Source organism: Cavia porcellus, unplaced genomic scaffold (genome assembly GCF_034190915.1).
Source record: "Cavia porcellus strain 051 isolate PalLab524CR breed Dunkin Hartley unplaced genomic scaffold, mCavPor4.1 scaffold_11, whole genome shotgun sequence".
NCBI classification, from domain to species: domain Eukaryota; kingdom Metazoa; phylum Chordata; class Mammalia; order Rodentia; family Caviidae; genus Cavia; species Cavia porcellus.
The window spans coordinates 33999723-34012556 of NW_026947494.1; the positions used below are offsets into that span (position 1 = coordinate 33999723).

The following is a 12834-nucleotide window of genomic DNA, read 5'->3' on the forward strand; positions in this document are numbered from 1 at the left end:
CCACCCCGCAAGGCTGGGCTCGCCTTTGAAGTCGGGGGGAAAAGTCAAACAAGAAACCCAGCGTCAGCCTGCACTGTCCATCCCGCTGCCCTTCTCGCTCTCCAAGTTTTTGAAAGCTGGCCATTCTGACCCCAGTTCCGGAAAATTGACGGCCGCTAAGAAGAGTAGCCAGAGGCTTGGCAAGTTTCACGCCGAGAGGATCGAGGCTGCAGGCAGGTTGGAGACGGGTCTGGGACCCCCGACCCTTGGGGCTCACAGATCTGGTCTTCCTGTGGCTGCTACAGGTAAGATGGGGTTGGTGGGGTCGTCCCTAGACCGCACTGGTGGTCGGGCGCGCCGCAGAGGAGAGAGCGCGCTCGCCTTCCAAATTCCCATCCATAACTTGTTTTCAGTGCGAATTGTGTCGACTCAGAATGTGTCGGGAATAACACTAGCAAGTCCTTTTTCCCTTGAGACAAGCCCTGTTCATCTCGGCAGTGGAGAACCGGATTGGGGGAAGAAGGAAATGGCAGTTAGCTTTATAAATATTAATGTCAATAGAATGGTGAGGTTGGCAGGACGCAGCGGCAGCCTGGGGATTTTGGTAGCCAGAGTTAGTAAGTGGCTACACTACGGAAAATAAAATCGAGTTATTCCCCTGGTCTCATCAGCATATTGTTCTAGGGACTAACACCTTGCAAGTGGTAATTTCTGCTCACTGCTGTTTTCCCTATCTTTCATCGCCTCTAGACCCGAGCTCGCGCTCCAAGGCTGCGCACTGGAGGCCACCACCATGTCCACCGCTGGGGTCAATACATCTGCCTCCTTCACCACGGGCGGGCTGAACAGCCCAGTCACCATTCCGGCGGTGATGTTTATCTTCGGGGTGGTGGGCAACCTGGTGGCCATCGTGGTGCTCTGCAAGTCGCGCAAGGAGCAGAAGGAGACGACCTTCTACACGCTGGTGTGCGGGCTGGCTGTCACTGACCTCCTGGGCACCTTGCTGGTGAGCCCGGTGACAATCGCCACCTACATGAAGGGCCAGTGGCCCGGGGGCCAAGCGCTATGCGACTACAGCACCTTCATCCTGCTCTTCTTCGGCCTATCTGGCCTTAGCATCATCTGTGCCATGAGTATAGAGCGCTACCTGGCCATCAACCACGCCTACTTCTACAGCCACTACGTGGACAAGCGACTGGCCGGCCTCACCCTCTTCGCGGTGTATGCCTCTAACGTGCTTTTCTGCGCGCTGCCCAACATGGGCCTTGGTCGCTCGCGGCGGCAGTACCCGGACACCTGGTGCTTCATCGACTGGACCACCAACGTGACAGCGTACGCCGCCTTCTCCTACATGTACGCGGGATTCAGCTCCTTCCTCATCCTCGCCACTGTGCTCTGCAACGTGCTGGTGTGCGGCGCGCTGCTCCGCATGCACCGCCAGTTCATGCGCCGCACCTCGCTGGGCACAGAGCAGCACCACGCGGTCGCCGCCGCCGCGATGACCTCTGCCTGCCGAGGCAACACCAGTGCCTCCCCAGCTGTGCAGCGCTTCAGCGACTTTCGCCGCCGGCGGAGCTTCCGCCGCATCGCGGGTGCAGAGGTCCAGATGGTCATCTTGCTCATCGCCACCTCCCTGGTGGTGCTCATCTGCTCCATCCCGCTCGTGGTGAGTGGCTTGGGTTGGATTCCACTCGCCCCACCCCGCCCCACTGCATCCCGCTCCACTCCTGCCACTTGCCCTGCAAGACCTCTAGCCTCCTGTGCCCTCCCTTCCCTCTGATTATTTAGCAGGGACAGAATCTTCTCGGGGTCAGGGCTGGAATCCCCACAGTGCTTCCCAGAACTGCCTAACCACTTTCTAAATACCGACCCTCGTGAGATTCATCAGCTTTCCCCCTACATGCGGCGAAATTTCTTTCCTCTGAAAGCTTGGCTTCCATTTTCTGCGGGGACAGCCCCTGTCTACCTCTTAATGCCTGACATCTGCTGTGAGTCTTCTGAGAACACCCACCTGTTCTTCTGTCATGCATGGAGGGAAACAGACCATAGAGTGACTTAGCTCTGTCCACTACATCAGGGGTCAGTGATCTCCACTGTAAACCATTCCTCAAGAGATGGAGACTTGGGTCGTTTATGCAGGGCTTTGTGGGGGTTTTGCAACCTTAGACTTGTGGAATTTTAGTGCTAGAAGAGATGTGAGGTTTTTCTTTTTGTCTTTCTTTTTTGTAACCTAGCCTAATTCCTTCACTTCACTTGCTTAAAATTGTCCAGGAGTCCTAGACTCTCAAGTTAGACTCACTAATCTATACTGTGCTGGGCCCAGGAAAACATCTTAATGTGCAGGTAATGGCATAGATGGGTTTATTCTTTCTTTCTGCAGGTTAGCAAAGCAAGATTTCTTAGGGGGCAGGTATGGGCAGCTTGATGTATATGGGGGTTGAACTTAAATTCTCAAAAACCATGAGAGTTACAGTACCTTCTAGAGAAACCAAAGTTTACAGATGGTTGTTAGTGATTGTCAAACCAAAGTCCTATGGTTTATATGGGCTTTGGGCCATCTCCAAACCCTGCTTCTGTGATTATTTTCCCTCCTAGAATGGTTGTAGTTTGGGTCTTTGTAACAGTGGATGTGGGTATTTGAGTACACTTCATCCTTAGGAAAATATCCTCTTTTAAATTGCCTTGAGACTAACTTTCAAAGTATTATTAATAGAAAGGATCAAATCCCCACTAGTTCTCTACTTTGCCTGTCATTAAGAAGGAACACACCAGAAATGGATGGGCAGATGAATACAATTTCTTATCTAATGCACACGTTGAAAGCAACTGGTTCTGAGTTTTTCCATCAGCATTGGGAAATTCTAAACTACAAACTCAAAAAACCAAAACAAACAAACAAACAACCTGCCCTTTCTTATGTGTATTGTGAGCAAGAGGAAAAAAGATGGTGGGCTATTACTGTTATTTGCTTTATTAATACTGCCCAGGAATCTCTGACATAAAAATATATCTTGTTTAAAAGTGGCTCTAACTGGAAGGAACTTAGAGGCGGCTGACACCAGCATACAGTAGCTTCTTGCCAGTTGGTATAAACAGAAGTAAATATGATTGACCAGAACAGACTTTAAGCCATTGGACCCAATGTGTTTTTGCAGAGTTAAGACACACTTGAGCCACATATTTCACTGTCTGTAATAGCAATCAAGTGAGATTTTGGAAGTAAGAGTTCTACTTCCTCTGCAGCCTCTGTTCCTTGGCCTCTGCCTTGTGCTTTATAGAACAGTAAATGAGATTAGTGAGTGGTTGTTCCTTACAGGACATTCATTTTAAGAGACTGAGGAATTAGAGGTAAGAGGTTACAGGGTGCACATACCTCTCAGTGTTTTTGGGTGGAGAAGAGCACATGAAGATATTAATGCCTGCACAGCCACAGGTGAAGTGTTACCCTCAGATATCCAGTGAGGTACAAGAAGTTTAATTCATCCTATGCACTGACATGGTAGACTCAGCACCAGACCATTTATGACAAGCCCTTTGAAATTGTTTGAGTACCCAGGAGCAATAAATTGTAGGAGCTTTCTCTATGGTTTGCAAGTAACAAAATATACCATCCACTTTGTAAAAGGTAATACATTGTGGTAGATATTAGGTAATCTCAACCTGAAAATTAAAACAGGCTCAGCTAAGAAGTAATTTTGTCAATGAAGAACTTACAAACTTTTGTAGGAAGTAAAGAATCAATATACATAGTAGTAACTTTGGCTTATAATTTTGAGATTTGGCTACTAAAATCTGTTTTGAATCCACTTAATCATAAATTACTGATAAGTAATGAGGCCATTCTATAACTCACCCACTCACAACCCAGCAGTTACTGAAAGAATCGAAGGGGAAATTTACCTACAGTTACAGTTATCTTTGGCTTACTTTTACAACTTTCTTTTTCATGTTTCTCATATTGATAGTGTAATTTAATTTAAGATTAAAACTTCTGAACTCTCTGACATTTAAAGTAGTTAGGACTATTTTCAGCTCCAAGGAAACTAATGAAACATCTATTTTAATTTTATCAAATAAAGCTGGTTGCTAATCCCATTTGAGAAAAATCAATCCCTATGAATCATTAAAAATGCTCTGGAAAAGCAACCTACTAGAGCAAATATAATTTACTTAGAATTTCAGAAACCTTGACATAATATAGAAGGAAATGAAGTAGCCAATACAAAGCAGTCAACGTTGTCTTTGACGAAAAAGCTACAGTGGCTCTGAGGTGATGGTTGATACTGAGCTTATTATAAAATGTAAACTTTATTTAGTTACCAAAATATATGGGAAACTCCTTGTAAATAGAAGGAACAGTGTTGGACCTCCAAAATTTTCTGAATCAATGAACAAAAAAGTGAGTATAATCTATGTCATGTGGCAGGATTTGGTAGGAAAGTATTTCTTGACGTTTTCTCCATTCTTCTATTTATAACCAGTCAAAGGGTTTTTTTTAACACAAGAGACACTAAAGAAGTGAAAGAGTATGCTTAAAGAAAGAAGAGATTGCATTCTTTAGAAATACATGCAAGACGATTTCTTAAGGTCCCTTTATCTGTTTGTTTGTTTGTGGGGTTTTTTTTCTTTGAGACACTGTCATGCTATGCAGTGCAGGCTGGCCTTGAACTAGCTTATATAGCCCAGCTCAAACTCATGGTGATCCTCCTTCCTTAGCCTACAAAGAGCTGAGATTATAGGCATGGACTATGCCTGACTCAGACTCAATTTCAAAAGATGTAGTAGACCAATTTTTTTCTGCCTAATTTTGTATTTCTGTCTAATAGTATTAATATTAGGATGATAATTATAATCAAATATTTTTCCCCAGGGTTATACTGTGAAATTTGGAAAAGTATTTTCCCTATGCATAGGCAGGACAGTACCACCTTCCTTGCTGGTTATTTCTTTTTTACTCTGAACTAACAAATATTCACCTCTAATTAGGATTAGGATGACCAGTTTGATTAATTTTCTGCCTTGGTCAGGTAAATTTAAGTCCATAGAAAAATACCTTCCTGTGAGTGTATCTTTGGTTGTTGACTATATTAGTCATCTCTTTAAAGGCATCTCTTTAAAAGCATTTGAGACCCAGTAGTAGTAATTTTAGACTACAGAGTAATGTCTCCTTTGAATCTTGAAAAGGTACTAGTTAAGAAGTAGAGCAGATCGGTACCCTCTAACTCAATATCCTCAGACACAAATGAAGAATTTACTAATGCTTCGCCATCATGGCTGCCCGCGGTCAGTCCTAGTTCAATGCCCTTTCCACCATACTTTGCTGACATGTCAAGACTTGGTTTTACTGAACATCTACTCGCAATTTTTTGAAAACTGAAATTATTCTTGTAGTCTCCTATTACAATGTTGAAGGAGAGTGTTTATAAAAACCTTTAGAAATCAATTTGCAATACAGAGATTGACCAATAAAGATTAAGTAACTCACTTGCAGTAGTGGCCAATTAGTGACCCAGAAGAAATAAGAAATTAGGTCTCTTATAGAGAACTTAGTCATCCTCCACTTAAAAAAAAAAGTGGTAGGAACTTCTAGTAATAGGTGTGTCAGTTTTGGGCTCTTCACAGGCCAGTGACATAATTAAGCACACACAGATTATCTATTATATGTGCTTGAAACAGAACAAATAGCACCTATGCTCCAATTTATTGGGAAGCATTACTATTTTAACAATTACTTAATAGATCTAACCAAGATCCCAACATTCCTCTTTCAATTCAACATTCCTTAAAAACAGATTATTCTTAAGTAGAAAGTACATGTTTTTAATACCATGTCATCAATCATACCTCAAAGCTACTTTTTACCTTCACTTTTGAAATTATTGGTATATTTCACTGTGGCCAAGTTTCATATATGGATCACAAGAAAAGTAATGAGAGCCCATCTATATGTTACATACCAGGCACTGCACTAAGTACTTTAATAAATTAGTCATAAGGGCCAGGGATTTCACTCAGCAGCACAAGTGCCTGCCTGGCAAGTGCAAGGTCATGAGTTCAATCCCAGGAACCAAAAAAGCAAAACAAAACAAAACTACCCCTAAAACTAGTTAACTGCATAAAGTGGAGGAAATAATTTATGCATAAATTATAAGAAGCACCATCAGGATTTGAATAGAGGTTGATTACAAAGCTTGGGTGTTCACTTCTAGTACCTACAGCCTTTCTTGTAACTTTCCTGTCACACACCCTCTTGTGAATTTATTGACTCATTCACACAGTACAGTCTAATGCTCCTGAATCTTAATCTCAAAAAATTTAGAATATTGTAATATTACACCAAGTTTAAAGACAAGTCACCTGCCCAAATCTGCAACTACCACAAACAGACTTCCCCAAAATGGGAAGAAGTGTTGTCTGTATTTGGTAAAATTTTTAAGGATTTCCCCCTCTGACTCAGAGGTTCTGGGCCAAGACTGAGACTTGCCTCAGCTTGTTCATTTGTGTAGCATGTAGGCTCTGTGGCCAAAAGTTTCAGATAGTCTTTTCACATCCCCACGTGACACTGAAATAGTGCTGGGGGTATTCCCCTTCATCTAGGCTTCTCCCTCTTCAAGGAGAGGAAATCCAGCAGCCTTCACACCACAGATCACTGTCCTTTTTTTTGTTTTTGTTTTTTACAGATCGCTGTCCTTAACCAAACTTGACAAAATGCATGGAGTTTCCATTCATTTTTGTCTTTTTTGCTTTCTCTATTTGAAGTTCATCACTATTAAGAATAGTAAAAATCATTCATGTTGACTCTTTTCAAACAACCTGATCAACTTTTGAGAATATTTTCACCTGAATTTAGAATTTGGTGTTTTTACGCATCTTTCTGCTACCCTGTGAACTCCCCTTTACCAACAAGACAATTAAATGGCCAAGTTCTATAGCTCATACCCTACTAATTATTAACTAAAAATAGATTTTACCCCACAGACCTTAAGTGGAGCATTGTTCATTACAATCTCTTTTCATTCCCTTTTCTAGTAGTCAAAATTAATTACAGCTGTGGATGAAGTAAGGCCCACAGGTGATTGTAATACATTCCTTTAAATGGCTACAAAACTCAACATTTTAACTGTTCAAAAATTCTCTTCTTCTTAGTAGTAACCTTTGAAGTTGTGGTGGAGTATCAACCAGTAACAAAATATGTCAATGTTAAAAATCTTAGAAATGCACAGTTCAAATTTAAGCAAGTTTCTGGTCTGAAACTAAAATGGTTGTGCCAAACGTTACTTACGGAAGGACTGTGGTACTAGACTCCCACGTGGAGCAACACTGCCACCTAAAGGCCTGGGGTGTCAAGTTCACACAAGCCCTGCAAAAGGCCTGAGTATATTATACTAACGGATTTAAATCCATCATATCTTTTACTCTTTGAAACATAACATGGGATATGAATTTTTTTTAAAATCAACCTCATATTTTATGAGTAATTCCATTGTTGGTAAATAATTCTTAAAATAAATCCATCCTTGTATAACAAAAAGAAAAAAATCAAGAAAAACAAAAGCCATAGAGTTCCTCTGGAACCTGGGCAGACCAGACTCAACCATCAATAGCAAAGAATCCTTGAAAGATTTTGGAAACCTCCAGGTCTCAGTTACAAACACATCTTGAGGGAACTTAGTTCCTAGATTAACAGAGAACCTCAAACAATTTATGAAAAAGAAAGAAATGTCTTATTTTTCTAGTTTCTTAGGTAGATTTTTTTTAAAAATCAACCATGTTTTGGCTTGATATTATTATTTATTCCAGCTTTGTCTCTAAACATTATTTTAAGAGGAAACTTCATAGACTACTGGTAATTCTAGTACATTCTTCAGCTCTCTTCCCAAGGTCAAAATGTTAATTTCCAGGAAGCTGAAGCAGGCGGATTGAAGTTTGAGGTCAGTGTGGGCAAGTTAGCAAGGGCCTGTTTCCAAAGGAAAAAAGAACAGTGCTGGGTTGGAACTTGGTGATAGAATGCTTGCCTAGGGTGTGCAAAGTCCTGAGTTCAGTTATCGGTCACACACACACACACACACACACACACACACACAGATTTTTATCTCACTCAGAGCCTTTTGACCATTCTATGAGATTTATAGGCCCATAATCTTTAGCTAAAATTTTTAGGGAGTTATAGGGCTAGACTCAAAATTCATAATTTCTTGGATTTTAGAAAATTAATTATTAATATACCATAGAGTATGTCGTATTCCTAGTGGAACAATGCTCTGGAGAAAAATGGAAATGCATTCACTGTAAGTGGAAAGAATAAAACTATAAATAGCATCAAGGTTGGAGGGTGTTTTTTGTTGTTTGTTTGGGACTGAACCCAGGACCTTCCCAGTGAGCTGCATTCCCAGACACACTCATTCCCTTTTGAGACAGGGTTTCACGAAATTGCTAAGTTGCCTTGACTTTGCAGTCTTCCTGTCTCCACCTCTCAGAGTGCTGGGATAACAGGTTTGTGACCAAGCTTAGCTTCAGCTCAGGTTTTGATGCCAAGTTAGGTTAGGTTTTACAACCAAGTCAGTGTCTAAAACAAAACAAATGAAAAACAACAAAATAACAACTGAAAAGCAAAATTTTCTTGATGACAAATCAGTAGACTTGTAATAGATAAGATCTAAGGAAGAGATAGGAATTCAGTTATATGTCATTGTTCCAACATCATCCAGAAGTGTTTCATATAAATTGGATTTTGCAGATTAATGGCACTTCATTTGATCATTTGGAATTTTCTTCTTTTATGCAAATTGTTATAAATTTTTCTAAAATGTCTCAACCTTTTCCTGGAATTTGTTGTCTTAGTTACTTTTCCCATTGCTGAGACAAAATACCTGAGAGCAAAGTTAAAGCAGGGAAGGTTTATGACGCTCACAGTTTGCAGAGGTTTTAGTCAATGATCGGCTCCTCCAAGGCAGGGTGGTGAGGCAGACAGACATAACAGAGAAAAAACATTTCATGGCAGGCAGAAGGTAACAAAGCAACAAGGGATGACCATAACTCTTTCTTTATTTATTTTTCTTTTTCATTTTTACCGGTACCGGGGATCGAACTCATAACTGCCTGCTTTCAAGGCAGGCACTTATGCCGCTGAGCTAAATCCCCAGCCCCAACCATAACTCTCTATTCCTTATGTTTTATCCAGGTTACTTGGGGCGGGCAGCACTTACACCCTTAATTCTTGTGCCCTTGATCCTAGCATTTTGACATTAATCAGTCCCAGTGTCAACTAGATCCAGCCACATCTAAAGAAGACCTCTTATGACCACATGAGGCTTTGGGAAACATCTAGACAGAAACCATAACATTTATACATCATAAATCATTAATTATATGCTCTATGTTGTGAGACATGTTTGCTTCCTATTAATAGATACAAGTTCCAATTATGCTTTTGTGACTTCTTTTACCTTTTTATTTGTCTTCCCTGGCTGTGAGCCTCACTTATTTCTCCATAGTCTAAAATAATTAGCAAATCAAGTAATAACTACTAAATAATGAATATAGACAGATGGCAATGATCTTAAAGCCTCTTTTACCTGAGTTACAGGTACAATTTTAATACAAATGTTTCTAATATAATGAAAAAACTTAGAAGAGTATATATTTAACAGGTGTTTTCTTCTTGAAAGAATAAAATTATTGTTTTCCTTAAGTTTCACTAGTTCATGCCTTTTGAATAAATTATTTCATCTTTCTGGAAGTTGGCATATTTAATTCCTCCGTGACTTAAAAATGTTATTTCCTTCCTTCTAGATTTAGTGAACTCACACTTAGCCATCAAAGCTTAGTGATAGCTTCCGCTCCTTAGGAAGCATCTTCTGTTGCTTGGCCTCCTGGTCTTGGCAGACCGCCTTGCACACCCCTCTCCCATTTCATTTCATCACTGTGCAGTAATAGTTGGTCTGTGTTCCTGTCCTTCCTGTCCTATCCATTTGTACTCATCCTTGCCTTCAAGAAATTTGACATTTAATGCCATTTTTTTGTCCCTAGAACCTATCATAATGCCTAAAACTCAATAAGTGCTTATTGCTAAATGATGAAATACATGAAAAGATATAAGCAAATAAACGATGGTAATTAAGCAAATTTTTAAACTGTCAAAACTAATAATCCAAAATAGCAAACAGCTTGTTAGGATGTTCTTGCATCTTTCATTTATGTCGTCTGGCCCACAGCAGTACAGCAGGCATAGTTCTTGCCTTAATAGCTCAAACTGCACTGTAAATACCATCCCAATTGGTCTGTTTGCAGTGCTCTTTGAGCACTTGATGACTGCATGACTCAGAGGCTATACAAGTCGAAAGGAGAAGTTGATTCTGATTGGAGTTTCAGGATAGAGTCACCAAATAGCAGTTGAATGCTGCCTGGAAAATGAACAAAACTATCGTCTGCAAGCAGCTGGGACTTTGTAAAGGTTTTTAGTCGCTGAGTACCTTAATTAGATAAGTATTTTAGAAACCATCTTATTTATGAGATGGTGCAGAAACAGAGTGGGCAGGTATAGCAGGTGGAAAGGCTGTTTTTGTGGCTGCTGCAATATGATCTTCGAGTGTGAAATGCAGTTAGAGGGAAAGGATTGGAGGTTTTGGCTAAAGAAACAATTAATAATATTAGACAATCATACCTGGGAAAGCAAGTTAGACAGAAAATGAAGATACTCTAGTCATTCTGGATAATAGGAGATCCTGATGTTGGTTCAAAAGTCTACGGTGTATTTTATTAACACTAAAAAAAACCTCAGCTTTTTGTAGTACTTAATGGTTTATTGACATACAAAATGAGTATCATTACTATATAAATTGGCTGTTTAAAAAAAGGGAAATTTAGTGACTTTGGGGGAAAAGATAACTTTATTAGAACTATAAAAATTTAAAAACACTCAAAGAGGTGAAATTAATAAAATGCTTCTCAGGAAACTTTACTCATAGGTTACCTGTAAATACACTGCATTTTTGTGTATTACCTTTGGTCTAAGAATGATATTCATAATAATAAAAATATCTAGTATTATACTAATTCAAAGCACACATGTAATTATATTTTTGCAGTTATTGGTTTTTCTGAGGCTTGTGTAAGCTGCTCTTCCCTTGGCATTTATTATCAGAAAAGACAGTGGGCTTCTTAATGCTGCTAAGGTAGAAGCAGCATTTAAGTGTTTTCCCAATTGCTTAATTATAAGATCTAATTGTGGGCATCTCATTTTGCAGGTACGAGTGTTCATCAACCAGTTGTATCAGCCAAGTGTGGTGCGAGAAGTCAGCAGAAACCCAGACTTGCAGGCCATCCGCATTGCTTCTGTGAACCCCATCCTAGACCCTTGGATATACATACTTCTGAGAAAAACAGTGCTCAGTAAAGCAATAGAGAAGATCAAATGCCTCTTCTGCCGCATTGGCGGGTCCCGCAGAGACCGCTCAGGACAACACTGCTCTGAGAGCCGGAGGACCTCTTCAGCCACATCCAACCACTCTCGTTCTTTCTTCTCTCGGGAGCTGAAGGAGATCAGCAGCACATCTCAGACCCTCCTTTACCTGCCAGAACTCAGTGAAAACAGTCTGGGAGGCAGGAATTTGCTTCCAGGTGTGCCTAGCATGGGCCAGGCCCAAGAAGAAACCACCTCACTGAGAACTTTGCGCGTATCAGAGACTTCGGACTCCTCGCAGGGCCACGACTCGGAGACTGTCTTACTGGTAGATGAGGTCAGTGGGAGGAACAGGGATGGGTCTGCCCCTAAGGGGAGCTCACTGCAAGTCACATTCCCCAGTGAAACACGGAACTTATCTGAAAAGTGTATATAGTAGTCAAGGAAAAGATATACTGCACTGTTTCTGGAACTCTATAAAATCCTGTGCAATAGACACGAAGTGAAGCAGTTAGCTGTGCTCAGAAGTGCTACCTTCATCTTATGGCTCATGTAGAGAACACAGGAGCTCCTGAGCATTTTTCAGACACTCAGGTTATCTCACGTTGAGTCCTGAGGTCTAAGCACTTTGGATGACACCCTGCTGTAACACAGGGTTACAGTCATGACTTGATGGGTGGGAAAAGCCACTTTTGGTTTCTCTCCTGGATAGGAAAATGGCAGGAGCATGCTATTTTCATGACATCGAAAGCTGTGTATCTGGCATCCCAAAGAGGCCCAGATACAGTAGTCTCTGAGGGCTACCTTATGGCGAGCTAAGTGTCTCACTGAAGCATGAAATGTGAATTTTTATTGTTGTAAATATTTAAGATATTTAAAGTATTTTCTTCTCTGTGAGAAGGTTTATTGTTAATACAAGGTATAATAAAGTTATGGTAACTCCTCTTCTCCCAGTGTAAACAGCTGAAGTTGCAGGCGTTAGATTTATTTTTCATATACAAGTTCAGGCTGCGGTGTTGAAGATCCACAGTGAAACTAATATCTATAAAATAGAATTTTTAAAAGTTTAATATGACAAGAATAAAGACAAATATCATTTAAGATGTGAAAATTATAGCCCAAACTATTATAGTTCTTTCCAAGCCATGTATAATAGTAAAAAATTTTAATGACATCACATTTACCCAGAAATATGATTTCAAAAGAACCTAACATGTTGGTAAATATTTTCAACTATTGCCCCCACTAATTGTTACTTTTAAAATATAACATAAATTTTTAAAAGTCTTTACACATAATTGAAATGTATAATATAAAAATAAAAAAGTCAAGGCAGTGTGTTTTCCCCCATGAAATTGTGCATACTTTTGTTTGCCTAGGAATAACCTAGAATATTTTTAAAATTTAATAGAAGGACAAATTGTACCATAAAGACATTTATTTTGAGATACAGA

The 12834-nt window shown here is 40.3% G+C and overlaps 1 protein-coding gene across 1 annotated transcript; it reads left to right on the forward strand.

Annotated features, from left to right (window-relative positions):
* Nucleotides 1–272: 272 nt before the first annotated feature.
* On the forward strand, nt 273–12340 carry Ptger4 (prostaglandin E receptor 4). The gene is made up of 3 exons (NM_001173056.1): nt 273–284; nt 730–1645; nt 11226–12340. The coding sequence occupies exons 2-3, from the start codon at nt 773–775 to the stop codon at nt 11814–11816; spliced, it is 1464 nt and encodes a 487-aa protein (NP_001166527.1). The 5' UTR covers nt 273–284; nt 730–772; the 3' UTR covers nt 11817–12340.
* The last annotated feature ends 494 nt before the right edge of the window (nt 12341–12834 follow it).

Excerpts from the sequence above, each read along its gene's own strand:
- Ptger4 (NM_001173056.1), top strand. The coding sequence starts at position 773 with ATGTCCACCGCTGGGGTCAATACATCTGCCTCCTTCACCACGGGCGGG. Across the intron at positions 1,646-11,225 it reads TCTGCTCCATCCCGCTCGTG|GTACGAGTGTTCATCAACCA; the intron begins GTGAGTGGCTTG and ends CTCATTTTGCAG.